At 36.3% G+C, this 26,094-nt stretch overlaps 1 protein-coding gene across 1 annotated transcript in view; it reads right to left on the bottom strand.

The window, feature by feature from the left end:
- LOC126473493 (kinesin heavy chain) overlaps positions 1–26,094 on the bottom strand; it is a 72,210-nt gene that overhangs the window by 25,203 nt on the left and 20,913 nt on the right. The window contains exons 3-9 of the mRNA XM_050100572.1: positions 24,294–24,521; positions 22,121–22,264; positions 20,034–20,158; positions 19,684–19,937; positions 15,443–15,629; positions 11,299–11,544; positions 5,721–5,927 (exon numbers count right to left, since the gene is read on the bottom strand). Of these exons, the coding sequence (XP_049956529.1) occupies positions 5,721–5,927; positions 11,299–11,544; positions 15,443–15,629; positions 19,684–19,937; positions 20,034–20,158; positions 22,121–22,264; positions 24,294–24,521 (1,391 nt within the window). The remainder of the gene's footprint in view (positions 1–5,720; positions 5,928–11,298; positions 11,545–15,442; positions 15,630–19,683; positions 19,938–20,033; positions 20,159–22,120; positions 22,265–24,293; positions 24,522–26,094) is intronic.

The following is a 26,094-nucleotide window of genomic DNA, read 5'->3' as shown; positions in this document are numbered from 1 at the left end:
TACAATACAATAACCAATCACTGCAAAAATGATTATGACTTGTTCTGACTGTTGCTTCAAGTAACTTTAAAGGTAATCCACGATATGTCTAACCTTGAATCAGAAATAACAGCCACCATACTAATCATAACGTTGCTGTTTCTGTGTATAAATAAAGCTGTACGTAGTAGATAACACAGAATTTTTCTGCTATACACAACACTACAAAGGCAGTTATGTACTATAATTAAGGATAAAGTATATGCGCGGAAGTATGGTTTTGAATAACTATTCCTGAAATATGTGCATGTTCGTGATCTTTTGTCAGAATGTACAACGAATTTTACCATTTGATGAAGATTAAAATATTCATCTAACAGCTATTTACAGTCCATATGAGGTACACCATAATATAAGCGAGTGATTAACAATCAATCTATCTGACTGCATGAAATTTAAACATTCGTGGTTTAAGATGAAACTTAAGAAATGTAGTTCTTATAGTTCTGCTGCTATTGCATTTTTAATGTCACTGTACCAGTAAAGGCAATGTACTAGAAGGCAATATTATGAAAATGGAAGAGGACATAGATGAAGAGGAAATGGGAGATATGATACTGTGCAAAGAGTTTGACAGAGCACTGAAACACCTAAGTCGAAACAAGGCCCTGGGAGTAGACTACTGACAGCTTTGGGAGAGCCAGCCGTAACAAAACTCTACCATCAGGAGAGCAAGATGTATGAGACAGGGAAAATGCCCTCAGACTTCAAGAACAATATAATAATTCCAATCCCAAAGAAAGTAAGTGTTGACAGCTGCAAAAACTACTGAACTATCAGTTTAATAAGTCCTGGTTGGGAAGGTAGTGAGATAGGGTTGTAGCCTCTCCCCAATATTATTAAATCTGTATATTGAGCAAGCAGTAAAGGAAACAAAAGAAAAGTTCGGAGTAGGTATTAAAATCTATTGAGAAGAAATAAAAACTTTGAGGTTCGCCGATGACATTGTAATTCTACCAGAGACAGCAAAGGACTTGGAAGAGCAGTTGGACGAAATGGACAGTGTCTTGAAAGGAGGGTATAAGATGAACATCAACAAAAGCAAAACGAGGATAATGGAATGTAGTCAAATTAAATCGGGTGATGCTGAGGGAATTAGATTAGGAAATGAGACGCTTAAAGTAGTAAAAGAGTTTTGCTATTTGGGGAGCCAAATAACTGATGACGGTCGAAGTAGAGAGAATATAAAATGTAGACTGGCAATGGCAAGGAAAGCGTTTCTGAAGAAGAAAAATTTGTTAACATCGCGTATAGATTTAAATGTCAGGAAGTCGTTTCTGAAAGTATTTGTATGGAGTGTAGCCATGTATGGAAGTGAAACATGGACGATAAATAGTTTGGACAAGAAGAGAATAGAAGCTTTCAAAATGTGGTGCGACAGAAGAATGCTGAAGATTAGATGGGCAGATCACATAACTAATGAGGAGGTATTGAATAGAATTGGGGAGACGAGGAGTCTGTGGCACAACTTGACTAGAAGAAGGGATTGGTTGGTAGGACATGTTCTGAGGCATCAAGGGATCACCAATTTAGTATTGGAGGGCAGTGTGGAGGGTAAAAATCATTGAGGGAGACCAAGAGATGAATACACTAAGCAGATTCAGAAGGATGTAGGCTGCAGTACGTACTGGGAGATGATGAAGCTTGCACAGGATAGAGTAGCATCAAACCAGTCTCAGGACTGAAGATCACAACAACAGCAATAGGTGTGTACTAAATTGCTACAACCGAAGGCCCTTTACTGTGACTTCATAAAGGCCGCTAGCTCAAAAATACTGTGCCCAGAGGTAAGTTGTTATTCCGAACTGGGATCCTCTGCCCCAATGCCAGCTGGATTGGGCTCAAAGGAACAAAGTTCTATAAGAGCCTGCAGTCTCCATTTTGAGAGAGAATGAAAGATGAGTAAAAAACAAAAAAAATTACAAGAATGAATGATAAGGGGCGGGCCACTGTCAGACCAATAGCAGGCCCGCATGTGGTCCGCAGTTTGCACACCCTTGGTCTAGAACACAAATAATCTATTTACCCGATTATAAGATGAGGTTTTTTCCCAAATTCGTCATTCGAAAAACACAAGTTTCTTCTTATACTTACAGACGAGACTACTACTGCTGAGGTAATTGTTTTTACAATGTTTAACAGATTAATACATGAGACGCCTTACATTTACAGATGTAGTTTTGGCCATAGAGCTTTTGTACAAATTTATTTTGAAGAGTTCAGAAGGGTAATGTTTAGCAAATAGTGTTTTCGTTTGAATAGGATCAAGATTTGTCCACATTTCATTCTCAACATTGTGGCAACTAAAATCGACCATACCGGAAGTATACACTATGGACTTCTACCTCTGCAAACTCTTCAAAACTTCGTGCAATGGTTTACTACAGTTAATGCTGCATAATAACTGCGTTGAACATCGAAACAAAATTAAGTCATTTATGGGGGGAAGGTATCAGTCAAGGAGACGTGTAAAAATCAAATTTTTGGGCCAAATAGTTTTTGTGAAATTGAATGATAAGTGTGTCAAAGCAGTGGGAACACCATGTGTCTGCACAGGCGATCAGTGCAGTGATGACAAAATCGCGCACAGCGCGGAATGCGGGGAGCACGTGTCTGCAGCAGCGAAAGGGTTAATGAAGAGACAAAGCACTAGAAATTTCAAAAAATTGCATTCAAACCAATATAATTCGTGAAGTAAGGCACTTCGATATTGTTTTTAAATAATGAAAATATTAACCACCGCATAAGGTTTGAACTCATAACCTTTCACGTAGAAGTCCAACACCTTAACCATTACGCTAATGCAGATCGCCTGCCTACAGAACACAGTGAGGAGTCTAACACGTTACGCAAAATACTGACAAACACTTTTGGTATGACTATGAATTACTAACGCTTCGTCGAAGTACAATAGGAAATAAACAATTACCGCTCTTCTTTAGTGCGAAAAAGCGGTTCGTGAGATTGATACAAACACCTTTCCTTCCTATCGCCTGAATTAGGAGTCTTATTGCTTGTTTGGTTTAATTAATTAATAGAATATGAAGCAATTGGTATAAAGAACGCTTTTTCCAAACTTTCTATAAAAGAAAGACATTGCTTTTGTTCTATTACTTTATTTATGACTGAATGTTTCTAATAATGAAGACACTCGTCCATGCTATGCACTGCAGTCGAGATCCGGCAACGTCGTTCTCTGTTCATTGGGTGACTGTGTTTTGTGACGTCAGATGCGCAGAACGAACCTAAACTCGGCCGCCAACATAAATGACGCGCACTTTAGCAGTAAAAAGCAGCTTGGGTGGCTGACTAGTGAGATAAGGATATCATATAAAACAAAGAGGGAATTATATCAAAATGTTAGCAGTCACAATCAAGCTACAGTGCCCATTACAAACAGTACTGCAAGGTGCTTAAAAATGTTATTAGGAAGACAAAGAGTATGTGGTACACAAATGGAATAGCTAACTGACAGGATAAAATTAAAACCACATGGTCAGTTACGAAGGAAGTGTCTGGTCAGCAGCACAAGGTCGACAATATAAAGTCAGTTCGTAGTAAAAATATTTCTGTTACTGATAAATCAGATATATGTGCAGTATTTAACAATCATTTTCTGAGCATAGCTGGCAAATTAAATAAAAATTTAGTTTCTACAGGGAATCAAATAACACTCTTGGCAAATGCCTTTCCGAGATTGTTGTCTGAAATACTCCTCTATGATACAGACAAGGGGGAGACAGAGTCAAAACTAAATCACTGAAGACTAAGGACTACCATGTATATGAGGGAGCGTATAGCAGAATATTAAAGTGCTGTGCAGCACATGTTAGCCCTGTATTTAGCCATATTTATAATTTCTCCTTTAGGAATGGTCAGTTTCCTGAACGATTAAAGTACTCAGTAGTAAAGCCGCTTTATAAAAAGGGAGGGATAATGTAGACAATTTTAGACCTATTTCCATGCCATCAGTGTTTGTAAGAATAATTGATCATTTTATATCACACAATTTGCCATCAAACGTACAGTTCACCTTTAGAACTCGTTTAACAACTGAAAATGCTATTACCTCTTCTCTGTGAGGTATTGGACAGGTTAAACAAAAAGTTTCCAAAGCTAGGCACATTTTTTGATTTAACTAAGGAGTTTGATTGTATTGTTCACAAAATATTGCTCCAGAAGTTGGACCATTACGGAATACTGGGAGTAGCTCACAAATGGTTAACCTCTTACTTTAGCAACAGACAGCAAAAGGTCATTATTCACAATGTTGAGCATGGCTGTGATGTGGGGTCTGAGTGGGGTACAGTCAAATAGAGGCGCCCCAGGGATCAGTGCTGGAACCACTACTGTTCCTTATTTATGTAAATGATATACCCTCTAGTATTACGAGTAACTCCAAAATATTACTATTTGCTGATGACACTAGTATGTTGCGTGCAATATTGGGTCAGTTTCAAATAGTGCAGTTTATGACCTAAGGTCATGGCTTGTAGAAAATAAACTAAAGCTAAATCACAAGAAGACTCACTTTTTACAGTTTCTAACACGCAATTCAACAAAACCCAACATTTTAACTTCACAAAATGGGCATAGGATTAGTGAAACTGTACAGTTCAAATTTCTATGTGTTTAGATAGATAGTAAACTGCTGTGGAAAGACCACGTTCACATTCAGGATCTTGTTCGAAGACTTAATACTGCCATTTTAACTATTCAAACACTATCTGAAGTAAGTGACCATTCTACACAAAAATTAGTCTACTTGACTTATTTTCATTCACTTATGTCGTGTGGTATTGTATTTTGGGGTAACTCTTCCCATTCTAAAAGGATAGTTTTGGCTTAGAAACGAGCAGTTTGGGAAATAAGTAGTGTAACTTCGCAAACCTCTCGTCGAGCCCTGTTCAAAAGTCTGGGTATTTTGACATTGGTATACATGCCAGACTTGTGAACACACACACACACACACACACACACACACACACACACACACGAAGAATAAACAGCTTTCACTCAGTTAACATGCGGCAAAAATCAAACCTGCATTTGGAATTGATGTAAACAATTTGTTTTTGTTTATTTTATTTCTCCTTGTATTATCAAAACATAGACAAGCAATAAATCGCATATGTTTAGAATAGGTGTAATGGTAACGTTTTAGGCACATACCTAACATCAATAAAAGTTTGTAGTTTTGATTAGCCAGAGTATGTTAAAAAATGAATTTTTCTCAAGGAGCCTCTTCAAAAATGGGGGTCTTATATTCAGGATTATCTTACACTCGGATAAATACAGTAAATATAGATTGTAGCAATAAAAACGAATTTCAATTTCTAAAAAAAATATTAGCCATATAGATTGTTTATCAAATGCATCTCAATTTGCGAAGTTATAAGATCATGTCAACATGCCAGACTCCTCAATGTAGGAAGCACTGCATTGTAATAATAATAATAATAATAATAATAAATAATGAATGATTGTTTGCAATCCAAAAAGATACCCAAATTTAATACTGACAAAGCACTTTAACTTTTTCCACAAAATAATCGTTGGCGCGAGTATCTGCAACTCCCTAACCATCCTTTTTGACAGTGAGAGATTAGAGTACTTGAACGATAATCCCAACTACGTTTTTATATCAATCAATGGAATTTGGGAAAGGAGGTGAAGTTTACCTGTTTCTGCATAAGTTCTTCTGTAAGGCTTTCATATTCCTTGTTTTTTGTTTCCACTTCTTGCGACTTTTGGTCATAATTAACTGCTAATTCTTCCAGAGCTTGAAGGACTTCTTTGACTTCTTCCTTTGCACTCTCGTTCTCCTGCTGGATCCGATTCATCTCTTGCTGGAGCAGTTCATAATCTCTCCTAGTTGATGCAATAAGCTGTAATGAATGAAGATATATTTGTCATGGCAATGCTATTACAAACAATGCAATGTTACTTGTTCATTTAGAGCAAATTTCAAACAATTACTGCAAATATTTGCCTCAAGATCATCATCACACTTCAGTTAACTTTCTTTAAAGTGTGGCAAACTAGAAAAGTAGTGGAGGTGGATTTCTTTATAATACCACAAAATCAACATTTAACAATTTAGTTCAGTTTCTTGTGGTGTGAAACAGTGTTCTACACAATAACAATGAAATTTCACATATATTCCTTATTTACATGACACCACTAAAAATGAATGTGGTACATAGCATGGTATTTAAAAGAAAAATACATTTGTTAGTCACCAATGTTTGAGAGATTTCTAAATGCAGATCTACTGGACATATGTAGATTCACTTAAGCTGATTTATAATGACATGGATACTCCATGCCAATCTTGTTGCAAGTCTCCACACTACTGAAAACGGCAGTTATGCAATTTTTTGGAAATGCTTCACAGATGTGTAAGCACGGATGCAATTTTTTTTGAACACCCAATGAAATCCTTTCCTTAGTTCTGTTTAAGCAACATTACAGTTTGGATGTTTTGTGTTCTTCAAGATAATATATGTGGCATTAGTTAAAGTTTTAATTACCATTAGAGAAAAAAGTTATATAGTTAATTCTCCTTTTGTTTGCGGGTACAAGTCTGCAGGTCTCTTGCAAACTGAAATTCCCACACCACAGTAACATAAAACACAAGAGGGGCAGCCATTTAATAAAGCGGAGTATCGTAACCCCATTTTTTGCATCTGAGGGGGAAAGATGCTGCAACAATTGATACTGAGACCGTCGAACTGTACAGTAACAACGCATTATTGTACCCATTATTTTACCCAGGATTAATGAGGACACCACAGCTGTTTTAGTAAATATCACTGAAGAAAATATTCCAGCTAGCTGTATTTTTTGAGAAACTATTTATTTTACCATAACTAGTTTTGGGCATGAGCCCATCATCAGATGGTAGCGAGGCATTCTTGTGCAAATTAGAAAAGGATATATTAAATCTAGGATGGAATGTAACAATATTATGAAAACGGTAGTTGCTACTCACCATATAGCAGAAATGCTGAGTCACAGATAGGCATAACAGACTGTCACAGAATAAGCTTTAGGCCAATAAGGTCTTTGTCAAAAGTGGCTGCAACTTAACTTGTATGCCATATAAATGGTTGCACAGGCAGCCCTGCTTTAATGGGATAGGTGATGTTTGTGACATGACTGGAGTAGGTGGGTGTGGGAGGATGTATGGGACAGGTCTTGCATCAGGTTCTATTACAGGGATACGAGCCATGAGGTAAGGGGTTGGGAGCAGGGATTGTGTAAGGATGGACGAGTGTACTGTGTAGGTTCGTTGGCCAGCAGAATACAACTGTGGGAGAGGTGGGAAGGATAGTGGGCAGGACAGTTTTCATTTCAGAGCATGATGAGAGATGGTCAAAATCCTGGCAGAGAATGTAATTCAGATGCTTACGAGAGGAATGGTCCTCTATGGCCGGACGGTGAGACTTTGGGAGGTAATGGGTGACTGGAAAGATAAGGCATGAGAGATTTGTTTTTGACGAGGTTGGGAGGATAATTACGGTCTGTAAAGGCCTCAGCAAGACCCTCGGTATATTTCGAAAGGGACTGCTCGTTGCAGAGGATGAGACAACCACGAGAGGCTAGGCTGTGTGGAAGGGACTTCTCGATATGGAACGGGTGGCAGCTATTCAAGTGGAGGTACACCAGCAATACCTCCACACCACCTGCTGCTGCTGCTGTTGCTATGCCTATCTGCGACTCAGCATCTCTGCTATATGGTGAAATGGATAGATCTACTCACCACATAGCAGAGATGTCAGGTCGCAGACAGGCACAGCAAGAAGACTACTTAACATGTAAGCTTTTGGCGAAACACACTCACACTCACACACACGCCAAAATCACCATCTCAGACTGCCAAGATCATGTGTGTTTGAGTTGCATCTGCGTGCGCGTTTTATCCATTTCAGAAGGTCTTCTGGCCAAAAGCTTCCGTGTTTAGTAGTCGTTTTGCTGGGCCTACTTGCAGCTCAACATCTCCGCTATGTGGTGATGAAACTGTCATTATGCCACCCTGAAAAATCTGTTGTTTGTACAAATTTCACGTTGTTATGATCATGAGGAAAGGTTTTCATTTGTGCCTTACAGTCTTACAATACTATATTGTAATTAATAAACAAAATCCTTTACTCAAGAATGTAATGCTGTGAAGTTTGTACAAGAAATCCTCACTGCCATCTCACGATGGGCTCAGGCTCAAAACTAGTTACAGCAAAATAAATTATTTCTCGAAATGTGTGCCTGGTTGCAGTTTTATTTTCAGTGATATTTACAAAAGCACAACTTAATGGTTAGTGTTGCACGCAATTACAGTGACAAAGAACAAAGAGTCAGATCATCCCAGTGAAGGAAGTGAAGACCAGTCACAGATCAGTTTTCAACATTTTACATGGTATTTCAAACATGACAAATGTATTTGACCACCTGGTTCCACATCACCTCACATCCATCCAAAAACCCCACCAAACTGAAGTACCAGCTGAAATGTTACAGCTGTTCCAGACTAATCTGGACAACTTCTTTAGCCACATAAGTACCACGTACAAGTGCTTCAAGTACCATTATGATCCCAAGACAAAGGAGCAAAGCAAGCAGTGGAAATGTGAACTCGCCATCGAAGAAAGACCTCAATATTATCAGACAAAGTGATAATGAATGTTTTTTGGGGGGCTATCATAATGCGGAACTAACAGATTGTGCTCATAAGGGTGGCAAATTGTTGGAGGAGCATATGACAATCTCCCAACATGTTACTTTTGTTCCACGAAAATACCCCACTTTATTCTGCACAGGATGCAGACATACATTTTGCTTCTCAGAGCTAACAAATTTTGTCTCATCCCCAAGACTCTCAAGACATGACACCCAGCCACCATCTTCCTCTTTCCTCAGATGAAGGAACCATTATGTGGCAGGCAGAATATTTCCTCAATAGCCAGGATGAAGACTTACACAAACAATTTCTCCACCAAAGCAACCATGTAATTTCTCTTTGACTTGCATACTGACACAATTCCTCAAATGGCATAATGGTTAGCGATGTTAATAGTAGCTAGTCTGCTTTAACCTAGGGCATTTGAAAATGGGATTTATGTTGACATGATGGGAATTATACAAATTTTTAAAGTATCTATAATAATTACTTGTGTGTGTGTGTTTTAGCAATTAAACACATTTATTGATTTATACGACAACTGACAGGAAAACCTCTCTCAGAGTAATAATGGCAAGAAAGTATAGTATCACCATTTTGCAGGCAGACCAACAAAGGGTGATTACGTGGGAGGGTGCAGGGCGGGGGGAGGGGGTAGAATTCCGCAATTTCCGAGTCCAAAATACACTTTTCTGGGGTGAAAATAAACTATACCTCAGGTGAAAGCACATTTTTTGTCATGTTTAGTGACAACATAATTTATCTCGGATCTGTAAAACTTACAAATGCTTTGAATGTAAAGGTTTTATACACCAGTGTAGAACTTCTCTGCACTTTAGGAAACAAAACCCCGCAAAAAAACATGTTTTTGAAAGATCTCTGATGTGTGGCAATACGTACACTGCGTATTTCCTTGTTACGAAAGTGTAAATACAAACTTCGCTAAATACAGCATGGTAGCTTCCGATGAACTGAGATTGAGACTGCACTGCGCAGTGAGGTTTTGTCAACCAATCGTAGCCCATGTCATGTGGTCTTGCCAGCAAATGGAAAGCTGATATTCAAAGCTTAGGACATGTGATGCCATTAGCCAAGCAACATCACTGTTAAGTAATGTGACTCAAAAACAGGAAAGTTCATGGTTTAAATTAATATACCAAGGTGTAGTTAAGCATGGTCCTAAGAAACTAGCTTTAAGTGCAGCAGCTGAATATTTCTGACAAGCATGACCATAAATAATTTCACTGCTGTGCACCAAACACTTCATGCATTGCCTGGCTGAATACATGTTCTGTGTAGTACTTTGATTTTTCCATACAAAAGCCCATTACATGTGAAACTGCTCACGAACTCACCTCGCCCTTTTTTTGAAGGATAATTATACCTTTTTGCCATCACTACTGCGTAATTTGTAATATACGAAAGAACTGAAATAAATATGAATAACCAAACTTAAAGTTTGGTCTTTTTTAGCATGTGTTATCATTTACGATATATCAAACACAAATGTGCCAGAAAATGTTAAAAAATGGCTCAAACAGGTGATTTTCTGGGCCTGAAATTTTTCTGAGTGGCTGGCCCACAAAGTGTTGGATTTCGAAAGGGTGTCAAATACTCTATGATTTAAGAAATTCATTGCACATTCTCGCACGAAACATAATTCATCTAGCATAAAAGGAAATATGCTTTGAAAATAACGTTCTTAAACCAACATTCACAATATTTTCCCATGGTCTGTTACAAATGTAAAATGTTCTGACGTAATGCTTATTGAAAGCAGTTTATTGTTACACAGTACTGCATAGCCTTTGCACTTAATGCCTCTGACACATTTTACTGTTGGCAGACGCTTGTGTTTGGATTGTGTATTGTGGTGGTAAATGGTGCATTTTCAATGCAAAAAAAAGTTTTATTTTGGTGTTATTCTCATGTTTATGGTTTAGTGCTGCAGTATTATTCTGCAGTAGTAGGCCAAGTAAAATTCTTTGTTAGAGTATCAGTTCTTACTAGATAAATTTAAAAAAATGAACTGAAAACTGAAACAATGAAAAATTCTTTAATTGTAAAAGAATTCCAGGGTATTTCATGGATGAAAAACTGCCTTGTTTTCCCATGATTTCCTGGTTGTTAAGGGGTGTATAAACCCTGCAACAGATACCTTGAAGAACTGTAGATACCTCGGAATGTGGAGATTTTGGTAGAACAACATGAACTCATCAGCTAAACAGATTCAACTGCACTCCTCAAATAGACATAATGATACAAAAAAAGGGGTGGGGGGGGGTGGGGGGGGGGGGATGCCAAGGAAGTGATAACAGATCAATGGACATACGTTTTACTGAATAGGCTTACAAACAGCAACTAAAATGCTTGCTTTTATCTCAAGTAATCTATGTAGTAAAGCTCCACATTCTGGAACGTATATGACCTGAAAGAAACTAAAGAAAATTGCAGACCTAGTATGATTTCAATCAAAAAATTAGAGAAATTTTCAACTGCTAATGTCACTGGCCACAGGTAACCCTTTGACTGCAATCATTCTGAAGAAAGATTGCATTAAAGCAATTAACTGAAACTGTTACCTCCTCTTGTTCAAGCATCTGATCCTTTAACTTCTCTACAAGCTGACTCTGCTGGTTGATCTCTTCATCTTTTTCATCAAGTTGCTGGTACAGTTTCTCACGTTCCTCTTCCAATTTTTGCCTTTCTTCATTTGACAGGGATCCAATCATCACACCTCCACCTGGAGTTGCTGGCACCGGGCCCAAAACATCCTCTTTTTTAACCTCTATTGACTGAGTGATAGGTGTTGCAGCATCCAGAGGTTCCTAGAAAGAGACATTTTTTTATACTAAATGTTCCAATGCAGAGTACTTTCATTTCTATACATCATCCCTTACTACCATTTAGCTGTATGTAAACAAAAGCAATAGCTTGATAAATGCAATACAACTGAATTTTATATAATCCACAAAATTCGTGTATATAAATAGAGCCTTATAGTTTTAAATATAAATAATGTGAATGTAGCAAAACAATGTAAGTAAAATATTGTAGGAAATTAAAGTTAACTTCATTATGAAGAATCAATTGAATATGAATAAAAATGTGTTCTGAAACCAAATGCTGCATGAAAATAATTGCATTCTTTGTTATATCAAATGCTTAAAGTGTATTACGGACGGACACCACATTGTGAAACAGGGTTAATAGAAGGTAACAATCATCTACTGTCAGTTATCTGTGTTCACCATAACACTCAACTGAAACTCTGCTCCTCCAACCATATTACAACCCACGGAAATATCAACCCTAACCTCCATTTGGAACTGAAAAGCAAAATATATATGCTGCGTAAATCTGTGTGCCTTACAGAGCACTGGAAGACCTAAGTCAAACAAAGACATCTGGAGTAAGCAACATTGTCGGAATTATTAATATCCTTGGGAGAACATAACATGGCAAAACTATCCCACCCGATATATGAGACAAGCGTAATAACCTCTGACATCAACAGGAATATGATAATTCCTGTTTCAATGGTTGCACATGCTGACAGGCGTGAACACAACAGAATCACCAGTTTACTAAGTAATGACTGCAAAATACTGACACAAATTATTTACAGGAGATGAAAGGACTGCTACAAGCTGACCTCAGGGCATTCAGTTCAGGCTCCAAAGAAAAGAAAGAAAAGAAGGAACATGAGAGAGAAATCTGATTCTACGACTTATCTTACAAGATAGACTGAAGAAAGGAAAAATCTACATTTTAGATTTAAAGATTTTAAAATTTTTTTTTATTTTGACCACTATACACATGGGAATTTTTAAGGTGGCAGGACTAACATGCAGGCAGTGAAGGGTTTTGTATGACATGTAGTGAGACCAGACAACAGTTATAACAATGACATCAAACGGAAGATGTAGTTGAAAAGGGAATGAGACAGCTCTGTGAGTGTTATTTAATCTGTACATTAAGCAAGAAGTAAAGGAAACCAAACAGAAATTTGGGAAAGAGCTTAAGAGTTCAGGGTGAAGAAACAAACACCCTGAGATTTACCTATGACATTTAAAGTCTATCAGAAGAGCCAAAGATGAGGAAGATTACTTGAACGGAATGGGTAGTGTCTTGAAATGAAATGGTAATACAAATATCAACTAAACTGAAACAAGGGTAACTCAATGCACTCAAACAGAATCAGGTGATGTTAAGAAAATTCTATTGGAAAATAGATGCTGAAAGTTGTAAACTGATAATGACTGAAGGTCTACAAAAGAATGCTGAAGATTAGATCGGTAAACAGATAATTAATGAAGATGTGCTTGTCCTGGGGAGAAAAGAAATATATAACATAAATGGAGTAAAAGAAGGAGATAGTTGAAAGGACAGATCCTGAGCACCATGGAATTGTCAATGAAGACACTTGCAAAGAATAGAGCAGCATCAAAGCAGACTTCAGACAGACCACAATAACAAATATGTTGTTGTTGTGGTCTTCAGTCCTGAGACTGGTTTGATGCAGCTCTCCATGCTACTCTATCCTGTGCAAGCTTCTTCATCTCCCAGTACCTACTGCAACTTACATCCTTCTGAATTTGCTTAGTGTATTCATCTCTTGGTCTCCCTCTACGATTTTTACCCTCCACACTGCCCTCCAATACTAAATTGGTGAGCCCTTGATGCCTCAACCCATGTCCTACCAACCGATCCCTTCTTCTAGTCAAGTTGTGCCACAAACTTCTCTTCCCCCCAAACCTATTCAATACCTCCTCATTAGTTACATGATCTACCCATCTAATCTTTAGCATTCTTCTGTAGCACCACATTTCAAAAGCTTCTATTCTGTTCTTGTCCAAACTACTTATCGTCCATGTTTCACTTCCATACATGGCTACATTCCATACAAATACTTTCAGAAATGACTTCCTGACAAATCTATACTCGATGTTAACAAATTTCTCTTCTTCAGAAATGCTGTCCTTGCCATTGCCAGTCTACATTTTATATCCTCTCTACTTCGACCATCATCAGTTATTTTGCTCCCCAAATAGCAAAATTCCTTTACTACTTTGAGTGTCTCATTTCCTAATCTAATTCCCTCAGCATCACCCGACTTCATTCGACTACATTCCATTATCCTCGTTTTGCTCTGCTAAGAAAACATTTGTTTTGCTTTGCTAACAAATATAACTTCTCCAAATCATGAACCCCAAAATACTCAGCTGCTGCTAAGACAAAGCTTCACACCTGACTCTTTTCATATTATTTTCCTCAATAACAATAACAATTTCATAACAGCTTTGGGGCAATACGTAGCTCTGACCTCTTCGAATTTCTTCATGTTCTGCAAATTGGGAATGAAGAAGGTCTGATACCCTGATATTCTGCTGCTGTCAAACACTGGCACTATCATCATAACATTTGTGAGTGAGAATGGCACTTTGATGCCTAGGTATTAATGAAAGCAATGAATTGAGAAAACACCACCATCAATATTTATTATTTCACTATGCTTGCAACCTGTACCATAAATGATTTCCTGTCTAACATAGTAACAGTTACGTAACAACTATCACGTATGCATGCATGTTTAAACTCTATTCAGTTCCTGTAAATTTACAGTAATTTATACTACTTTAAAGACATATTTCCTCATGCATCAGTAACAGAACCAAGTGAGGTAAAGGCATTTATATTACAAAAAATTTAGCATCTCTCTCCCAAATCTCTTTTTTTTTCCCCTTCCCTCCATGTACCTATTAATCACCAAGTATTAAGTGAGTTGGTGTGAAAACAGCGCTACAGACTCTGCAATATTATTACATACTTCCAATCAGAGACAGACCACTCATATTATACAAGTCTGATCATCAGAACTATTCTTAATATATAAAAACTAAAGAACAAGTGGAAATAACTGACTTATACAGCTCATAATATTGATCATCTACACAAAAATTTCATTTCTTTGTAAAGCAGCAAAAATTATGTTTTTTCTCTTTGATTTGTCTAAACAAGGATATCATTCTTACAACTGTAACACACGACCCATTTTCTTCTCATCACACTACGAAAGAGAGAGGGTAGTGCCACTGATATTCACAATGATCATTTTGCTTCTTATTCTGCTGGTACTATTTATTGCCACACAGGAATCAAAAACCACCATTCAAAGTTTCATAAATGTTTGTGAGTAGCTATAAATTTGTTGCTGTTATCAGAGACAGGAGCCTTTTCCCCCTATTGCGTTGCTGTACATAATTTATTCAACCTAACTAGTGAAACTAAATAGAGTCTGTTTAAGGTCCAAGTGTTATCTGTGATGAGGTAAAATGTGACAACAGCATTTATATAACTATTTAAAACAAAGGGACGTGTTAAATTCAATAAGAAGTATTTCTATGGCTACCATGAAAAATTATAGTAACCTTTTGGTATAATACAAAGAAAACAGGAATACAACGGAGCCAACTCTCAGTAGAGAAAATTTAATATGAAAAAGAAATAAAAGCACTTCTGAACCCCATATAAAAGTAGTCTAATGTGGCAATGGTAGACGAGTTGGAATTCAGTTATTAGGACTACAAAAAACAAATTTTACATACTTTTCAATACGTGACACTGAGTTACAGGAGATGTCTCAATCACTTAAATAAAACCACTGCAAGCAGCACACAAGAAAACACAAGGAAAAAAATCCACTATGCATTAATGCTCCATTACCTGCAAGTTCACCTGCTCATCTACGTTAACCGTTTCTCCCGAGCGCCACCTGCTGAGCTCCAATTCTAGTTTTTCCAGTTTCCCTTTCAGCCGTGCCACCTTCTCCTTCTCCTTCTCATAGCGTCGTTTCCATTCCTCAGCAGTTAACTCTTCATTCACACATACCACATTCTTTATAGTCTTTGCTCTAAAATAGTAATGGAAGAAAATCAGTAATTTAGTTGTACCTTAATTTAAAATCATTCTGTGACATTCGTATGCATCTTGGAACTGCCAGATGAATTTCTTTGCAAAAATACTTTCCTCTGAGTTGTAGTCCCAACAAATTATATCTCTATTTTCAGTTGTTTGAAACAATTCAGAAAAGTGAAATACATAATGATTTCCCCTTCATTGGAGACCACAGCTTCTGACATGTCTGAACAACAAGTTATGGTTGGAATATTACAACATATATGTGGTCATATGTGTTGGGGCAAGGTCCATGCCTGCCACAGCACTATTTTGGCTGTCCTTAGCATGGCATCATGTATGAAAGTGTGTCCACTGTGCATTCTGTTTCACCTTTGCACTTGATAATGACAATAACTCAGACTGTGATAGTGCGAAATAAATGACTAACGAAAACTTACATTCCAATGGTGAAATGGTGGGAAATTCATTAAAAAAGGTCATATTTTCAATCTATTAGTTCTCAATAACACAGCTCTTGTAGCTTTAGAGCCTTAACCCTAATTTCCTATCACTCCACAGAGGCCCATTTACACACTTTTATCCTCGTTATGGTTTTTCATTCATACAGTATATTTTAAAAATTATTTCTCCACCCTCATTTCCAAACTAATTTTCCTATGCACACCCAAATACTTACTTCCGACAACACATTTGTAGCTTGATTCTAATATTTTACACAAAAAACTGAAATTCTCAACAATACTTGAAAACAAGTTGTTGAATGAAAAAAGTATGAGAAACCACTGGAAACTTCTCTACAACTGAATGCCTATTTTATTAACAGCAAAAATAACTATGGCGTAAAATCTAACACAAACTAAATAACTATGTATAATAATGTGTGTGTCCATAATATACTAACTTAGCGGTCTAATGATCTTCAATCAATTCCAGTCATTATATGATAAACATCTCACCAATGAAGAAGTGTAAAGAAATTTTTATTTTTTTATTGATGTGCTAGTGTGCTAGTAATTAATTATGTACAATCAGCTATAGTTCTTCTCATAGAACAGAAAACACAGGATGATGTAAATTAATTTAAAATATTTTTTTTATGTTCAGATGATACTACTACTTCGTATAGCCAATATAGCTTCATAACTTAAGTAGCATCACATGGCTTAAACTAGCGTACTTGAAAAACAGACAAAGCAGAAAACCTCAAAATGTCTCTTAACAAATACACGGATGCGGCACACAAAGAAAATTACAGTATACATAGTTAAATCACTGTGCTTTGAGAGGTCAATACTATTTGGACTAATGCATTAATGACATACTGGTACCTGAATATGGTGCTATGCTGCTCAAATACAATGGACCACACCATTTTTTGTGATGAAAGTAACAAAGGGAAAAATTGTCGAATGCTACACAATTTGCAAAACGCAACCAAATGCACAGTAATATAATTAAGTTTACAGTTACATCACACTTTGTTCATCTGCACTACCTATTATTTACAGAACAATTAGACGGTTCTGTTTACACTTTTAATTCCTGGTTGCCTCATATCCGACTCAGAATTTAATAATGCCTGTTTCCCAAAATACTGATGCCACAGATTTCTGAACCGTGTGTTTTGTTTTTCTATTGTTTCTCAAGATGCTATGTAGTCTTACTGAATAAAACTTTTCTTCTAAGCAGTATTCTGACCTCATTTCCTGTATACATGTACAGGCAGTATATGTCACATTTCTCACACACTTCTGAACTTTTTAAATGCGAGAGATACCTATAAACTCCCTCCAACTATTGTTTCTTATCTGTTGTCTTTAACATTTGTATCAGCAAATCAAACTTCCTTGGGTGTACTGATACGTGAATACTGTTCTCCCTTCCTTTCACTCTCAGCTTTATGTGGCTCCATATTCCTCTCCTATACTTCCAGCCAGCCTTGACTGAATATGCAAAGCCCTCCACCCCGAAGGTCCTGTAAATTTCATTTTCATGTGAGTTTTCTAGTTCCTAGTGAGGGCCAATAATCTTTAACTGTCCAGTTTATAACAGTTCTCACTTAGACGAGAGTAACGCAACAGCATGTTCTCAATGAGACTTCATACGACATTAGTTTTGTAATCGATTCCACACAACATATTTCTCCCAAGACTTCAGTTTATTAAAACTACATCATTTGTACACCAATCAATAATTACTTATTTCAGATCCTTCAACAGCCTATGAGCCAGAATAAGATGAAAGAATGGTCTGTAAATCAGCTACACAACTATATCCTCTGAAATGAAGTCACATTTTCATTGCTCTTTCAGGTAACTCCATCCAGCTGAAGTGCACTTTAGTCTCTACATTCAGCATTTCTTATACTATTCTTATACTCCCAGAATTAACATTTTCCTGCTGTTTATGACATTTTTGATTGCTCCTGTCCAATTTTCTATGTCGACAATGTTAATTCACACCTTATTTCGTGTTAATATATTTATAAATTTCCCATGATTTATGTTTTATGAGAAAATGTTCATGGAGAAAAGACTGGCATAATTGACAAAAAATGACACTAGCATGGTGTTTGCCATTAAGTCATGTTTACAAACGTTACATGGTTAAATTTCTTGACACCAGGGCACTCCATTCAGCACATCTGAGCCAGTAAACAGTTAAAAGTTGGAACAATTCACGTCGTATCTTTTGCCGCTGCCAAGTTCTACTCAGCATGGTGGCTGATGGGAGTAACTAGGTTTGTTTGAATAAAGATATTGTGACTATTCACAACCAATTCCAAATGGTGTCTACTGGACATGTGTAGCTTTGCAACTGTTGTGATATTCACAACACCTTGTGTTGAACCACATTTAGCGTGTTTCGTTGTTTGGCCACTAGTTGACACATTTGCTGATTCTGCATTACTCAAATGTTTTTGGTTTAAACATAGCACCAGTTACATATTTTTCATGCTTAGCAAGACATGTTTTGAGAATTTATTCTCATTACCAAATGCAATATTTATGTATGTATTTTTTGAGATATTTCACAAACCAATGATGTGAGTTATAGTTTGCATACGTGTGGTTTTTACACGACTGAGGAGGCACAGTACATGATAACCTCAAAAAGATGATGACAGCGGAAGAGACGCACAACAACACATATGCAAACACCATACACAAAAATAATTACATAAATATTTGCATTTGACAACTAGAAAAAAATTCTCTGAACACATCTTGCTGAGCATGAAAAAATACATAACTTGTGCAGTGTTTCATTATCTAAATAATGAATGACAGCGGCAGGATATCCAAAAACATTGATTATGATGTATGAAATTAAGTCAGACATTTCTACTTCCCAGTCAGTTACCAGTTCCAGTTACACCAGCAGTTTTTATTAGATAATCAACCTTTATTAGACAATAAACAAGTCACTGACAAGTATTTTGATGCCTATTATGTACATATATCGTACGTAAAGACTGAAAAATGCAGAGGGGGGATCATGTATGTAACTTTTATTGCTTAAAATGTTATTTCCCACATTTCACACTTTCTAGCATATTACACCACTTTTTTAAAATCCCTTCAAATCCGTAAAAGTGGTGTTTCACTGTAACTTGTTCTATTTTTACTGTGTTTCAATATTAGAATTGTAATTCATAGTTACTGCACAGATACAAATATCAATATGCTATTAGACTGTTTATCTGGTTCAGTTATAGAAAACAAGAAGGTAGCAAATGGGATAGGTATCTTACCCCTGATGTATCTCGTATTTTTAGAGTACTTTCACTTTCATTGTTTAAATGTAACTACATTTTCAGTTTTCTCATTAGTAATACTGGAACACCATTACACTGATTTGTACCTTTCACAAACCATTTCCCTCTTACTGATTAACAACTGAATGACAGCTTAAGTTTAAAAAATATAAATGCACCATGAAAAAATATCTGACTATAAAAATAGAATTCATAATGTTGACATCTTCAAAAGAAGTAAGCAAAATAGAATTGTTAATGAATTCACATAAAAGGCACTCCAACCTACCTCTTTCCAAATTCAAGTGTTGATTTAGTTTCTGCTTCATTGAATGAAGCTGGGGAACAACATATTATAATGGTGGTCCTCGCATTGCCACCTAATGATTCCTGTAGAATCCTTGTCAGTTTGGAATCTCTGTATGGAATGTGGGTTTTGTTGCCATCAGCAAGTGCAGATATGACATTACCAAGTGCTGAAAGAGATTTGTTTATATTTTTTGCTTCATCTAAAACTGTTCCTTCAGCACCAGTTTTGCTGACCTGTTAAAAAATAAATTTAAAAATACAACAGATCTACAAGCTTTTTCTTAAGCATTGTGTCATTCTTTTATTACAAGATAATAGGGAATTACAGACCTTCTCACTGCCAGCCAGATCTACCAGGTACAATTTTCCAGAGAGTTTCTTTTGGTTCTCTAGGTTTTCTTGTTTCACATTTATTAGGAATACACTGTGTGAACGGGAACTGTGTTCATTCATATCTATAACAAAAATATAGCACAATTAAATAATAGCTGCATAAACTGACAAATACTGCATAGTTCTGGTAAGAATCCCAATAGATACGAAGAGCATCCCAATAGATACAAAGACCTACGAACAAAACACACAAATTAAACATTTATATAATGGAAGGAAACATTCCACGTGGGAAAAATTAAATATAAAAACAAAGATGAGGTGACTTACCGAACAAAAGCGCTGGCAGGTCGATAGACACACAAACAAACACAAACATACACACAAAATTCAAGCTTTCGCAACAAACTGTTGCCTCATCAGGAAAGAGGGAAGGAGAGGGGAAGACGAAAGGAAGTGGGTTTTAAGGGAGAGGGTAAGGAGTCATTCCAATCCCGGGAGCGGAAAGACTTACCTTAGGGGGAAAAAAGGACAGGTATACACTCGCACACACGCACACATCCATCCACACATACAGACACAAGCAGACATATTTGGTCTTTAAATATGTCTGCTTGTGTCTGTATGTGTGGATGGATATGTGCGTGTGTGTTAGTGTATACCTGTCCTTTTTTCCCCCTAAGGTAAGTCTTTCCGCTCCCGGGATTGGAATGACTCCTTACCCTCTCCCTTAAAACCCACTTCCTTTCGTCTTCCCCTCTCCTTCCCTCTTTCCTGATGAGGCAACAGTTTGTTGCGAAAGCTTGAATTTTGTGTGTATGTTTGTGTTTGTTTGTGTGTCTATCGACCTGCCAGCGCTTTTGTTCGGTAAGTCACCTCATCTTTGTTTTTATATTAAATTAAACATTTAAATACTTCTGGATTGCTGTAAAAATTTTTCAGGGGCCCAACACACAATTTTTTTACTCAATCTGGAAATGAAGTGCTAAGCAACTTTATTTATTTCAATTGGTGAACGAAAGTCCAGCAATCATCCGCTGTTGTGTTTATTGCAGCAGATCTGCATTTTGGTCACTGAGTAACTATTCTCAAATGCAACAACGGAAAATCCAAGATGGAATGAAACAATTCTTTTTGTTGTGCCTATCGCGACTCAGCATCTCCGCTATATGGTGAGTAGCAACTTTCCTTCTCTGGTATTCTCAAATGCAACAGATAAAAGTTAAATTTCAGTCACTATATGACATAGTTACTCTTTGACTACGAATGTCCAGAGTTCTTAGCTCTTCTAATCCCTTGACATGTATAGTCCAGGAAGGACTATGACAAATAACAGCTGAAATGAGTTAACTTGATATGGTGAACTGAAGATGGTCACTTAGTAACTAAACTCCCGACTGCTACAATAAACCACAAGTTGCAACTGACTGCTGTACCTTCTTTCACCAACTGACAAAATTTCCATATACTATTTTATTTCCTGGCCAGACAGGCCATAACTAATTAGAGCTGAATTTCAATATTTCCTGGCACTCTTCCATTACGTTGTGATAATGACTTTCACAACAGCTTGTTTTTGAAGAAATAAAAGTCAAGTCACATAATAAATGTATCAAAAAATTGTTCATATGCTTTAGTCAATAAATGTGTGACAGTAAATAAGATATTTACTTTGTTGTCCCTAACTATCTGAAAAACTAAAGCTTCAGGAAAGAATTAGTATATTATAAAGCCACGAGGATTATTGTGTTTTCCACAAAGATCTTGCTATTTATTTAGAGATTATATATGTCACAATTTAAAAAACAAGTCTTCCTAGGGACACAATATTCACAGATCATGCACTGACAGGAGTAACCTTGAATTAAAGTCAGTAAAATTACTTTCATTAAACAAACAAATTATCCAGATTAAGATATAACAGTTCATGATTAAGAAAACTAAATATGTAGTACTGTGTGCTGCATGATCGTCACAATACCAATAAGACAAGTTGTGATTTATTAAGTTTTGCCTATACAATATTCTTTTGGTAATTAGTAGAACACAAATTTCATTAATTAATAAGTATTATGACTACTTACTTGTGACTGCAATGTGCCTGTTAGCTTTGCCTTCTTCTATTACTTCAAATACTTCCTCTGGGCTTGAAACAAATCGTTCAGTTGCTCCTTTCACAAATGGTACCCTGTTCTTGTCTTCGTGGACGCTGAGGTTTACTTTGGAGACTAATGACAGAAAAAAATCATGCAAGTTACTACAAACTGAGTTGCAAGAAACTTATCTATATTTCTTATGTTGAATGAACACAAAATGTTGAATTTACTGAAGCCTTCAAACAAAAAGCCCTAAAAATACAATCAAGAATGTTTTAAAGAAATTATCTGATGTTAATAAATGATTAAAAGAAGCCTGCAGATACTACCCAACTATGATACTATTGCATCTGGCCTTCTGTGGTCATCATCAGAAATATGTAGGTGACATTACAATAAACAATTACAGTGATGAATAATGAAAATGCACCACACTGTGAATGATTTCAAGACAATTTGCCTGTTATCATTGCCTCCTCCTATTACTTCACATACTTTCACTATCAAGTGGTTTGGCATGTCCGCATGAAATATCACGATAAAAACAAACAATTAGGTGACAAAACACTCTCTCTTAGTAACTCAATCTTCGGAATCTATTCACTATCATCTGCCTACTCACAACCATCCACGCAGCGGAAGTTATGATAGGTCTTTGGGGGCAGTGTGTCAACATGGTGGTTTCTCAGCACTAAATTTTGTAACACGTCAAAACAGAAACAACTTGAATGATCCGAAAAAATGTACTTTAATACAACAGACTCACATAAATGATTGAAGAAGATTCAGTCAGTTAATAGTGAAGTGAATAAGCAAGCAAAATGGATCTAACACATTCGTAAGCTCTAAAACAAAGTAATTGTGCAACAGATGAACTACATCTAATTCTTCTGGATGTAAGAAATAAATTTCAATGTACAAAATCCAATATATCACAGATATCGAATTAACACTCTCAGTTCATTTATGAATGTGATACAAAGCCAATGAAGGGGCAAACAACTGACATTAGCAGTAACTTAAAACTGGCTCATGAATCTTGGCTCCAGACAGGATATCTGTCCTTCACAGGCACCGCAATACCAACTGAACAGCCTAAGTTTGCTCCACAGACTGACCCTAAGCTTCAACTTGCCATTAGTTCCTCCTCATATCTTCCAAACTCAATCAGCTGAACAGTTTTGAGTTGTATACATTTTAGAAATTACTGTTGTAAATGCACTGATATCGTAAATTATGCCCTAACGATGTATCCGAATTCAAACATTTAGAACAAAATCATGCACTTTCATTCTGGAATGTTTATATTCATTTCACTGTTAGCTAACAGGCAGAAACAAAAAGTTCATACTTTTATTGTTTTTAATACGTAAGTTACACAATCTGTAATGATTCCATGTGTCCATAAGATGTTGACATGAACTGTTGTTAGTGAAACACAAAAGAACATTGGTAAAATTAAAGAAACAGGCAAAAAAATAGCCTAAAAATATTTTAACTACTTATGACAGATTTTGTTCAAGTACACATGTCTAGTACATGTATTTTTTGTCTAGCAGTTGTGTTGTGTTGCACCTAATTAATGGGAAAGAATCTTGCCCTTCCGCACACTGACAATCCATCTTTATTACTGCATAGATTTTAAACCACCAGATAATGAAGTGCTGCTCTTTCACAGAATGAGCCTCTTCGTTTTTCCTATGTCCAATGTCTCTATATTACATCCTGAATATTATATATATTTTTAACATTTTTAGAACGCATAAAGTTATCACAATCGCATGGTTCAAACTAATTTGTCAAGTGTAATGTGCAGTTCAAGTAATTAATTATTATGTTTTAACAAGATGGTACAATCTGTTTCTTATTAACAAAAATATGTCACACACAGTTTCTTCAAAACTAATAACAATCTTTGTTAAGGTTGGAAACATTAGAATGTACAGGGGTATTCTGTTAGATTTTTCAATTTGTGGTAGCTATAACAATAAAGGTACAGCAAAAATGGCCGTTTCATTTATCATGGCTAGATAACAAAAGTAAATACATTACTCAGCATACAAGGAACTTTTATAAGATGCTTGTACCAAGCACAGAAAAATGAATGTCAAAAAAGAAAGATGAAAATGAAACCTTTCCACAGGCAAAAATAGAAACTCACCATCTAATAAGTCCCTTATTTTGTCCATGTAAATTTCAAAGTATGAAACTTTGATGTGGAATTCCAGGTTTTCTTCCATAGCGTAAATGTGATTGAATATATCATTAACTATTCGAGGTATTATACCCTGCTTCACCGGGTCACCAATAACACCTTCCATCGTGTGCGTTTTGCCAGAAGAAGTCTGACCATAGGCAAATATCGTTCCATTGAAGCCAGAGAGTACATCTGCAAATAAACACACACAGTTTTGAAGTTATTTGTTTGTTTAGTTTAAGGGCACAAAAAACTCAGTTTTGAAGTAATTAATAATATTATTTACTGCAAGCTGTACTGAATTTAGCTGTTCAAATACCAACTACATAAAAGCAAATCCCTGCATCTTGTAACATTAAATACAAAGAGTAAGTTAAAAAAAATTGTATTAAAAACCTAATTTTAATGGAACTTTACACACAAAATCTTTAACTCAGCTTTAAACTGAAAATATGTAAATGTACAATTAAAAACATAGTAATAAAACAGAACATGGGCTTAACTTATTTTGACTGGTCATGAATTGTGAGCCAAGTAGAATAAAGAAACAGAAAACACATACCAAGCCGGTTGCTTACATACTTTGCCCTTGTCAGCTGAATTGTCACCTTCTTTGTTTGTTGTTGACGTGTCTTACTGCCATACGCTGTTGCCTCAGACTGTGCCACATGAACTCAGTATAGCACAAAATGTGCTCACAGGAATGTGTCAGTTTTAATGATCCTAAGTTTGTTGAAATTTTTTGCAATGGCCAGAGGAAGATATCAGTGATATAGATCAAGAAAGAGCCAGAAAAGTTGACTTTAAAATAGCCAGTGATCGCATTTCTGCTAGTAGAGTGTCATTCAAAAGAACAACTTCAGGACAATTGTGATAGGTATCTCTGTTTCTTCAATAAAATACTTGAAGTGTTAGTTAAAATCAAATGTGTTCTCTGTAGTGATAAAATTTTACATCCCAGCACTACATGTAACTTTTGCAGACCCAAGGACAGTTCTTATGAGCAACTTTAAACTCTAGAATTTAGTTTTATGTGAAAATTTACTTGTGACAGACATAGTATACCTTTCCACAATGTAAAATTCAATTCCGAAACAGTTTGTTGGTGTGTTCTATTTAAAAACTGCACAACATGGATGATTGTGTTTGATAAAAAGTAAATTCCTGCTGGCTTAATTTATCACAACAAGATCAACATGGAGTATTTAAACAACACTTCACTAATTCTAAATGTTATTTAACTAAACCAAAAATTTCATATGATTTGTGCCTTAAATCTCTGTTTAAACATACAGGTCCCAGAGACCCCACAGGGTAGTATACATTACAGGAAAGTCACATCTAGAGTTAACTCTACCTGATTATATACTGAACTTGTAATGTATCATAACATTTCAGTGGATGCTGTGGAAGCATCTTAAGATGAGGAACAGAAAACAAACACAAATCACAGACCAATGTTTTCAATGACAAATTTAGGCAGTGAAGAAATCCCTCACACTGTTATTCTTGCCTTTATGCAACATTGTACTTACAAAGCAAATTTTCAATAAAATTGTAACAATACTGCTTACTGTATTCAAAGTATTGACTACAACAACAAATGCAGCCATGCATGTGTGTCCAGTTGTAATGCTAGCAGCTCATTGTTATTACAGCCAAGAGAGCATGTTTCGACACCTGACTGTGCCAAGATGAACCAGCTTTACACATTGCTACATTATACAACAAGAATTAAAGACCCCCACTTGGCACATGTGATATA

This window comes from Schistocerca serialis, chromosome 4 (assembly GCF_023864345.2).
Source record: "Schistocerca serialis cubense isolate TAMUIC-IGC-003099 chromosome 4, iqSchSeri2.2, whole genome shotgun sequence".
NCBI classification, from domain to species: Eukaryota; Metazoa; Arthropoda; class Insecta; order Orthoptera; family Acrididae; genus Schistocerca; species Schistocerca serialis.
Note: the sequence above shows the minus strand (reverse complement) of the source record. Positions and strands in the feature narration are given on the sequence as shown.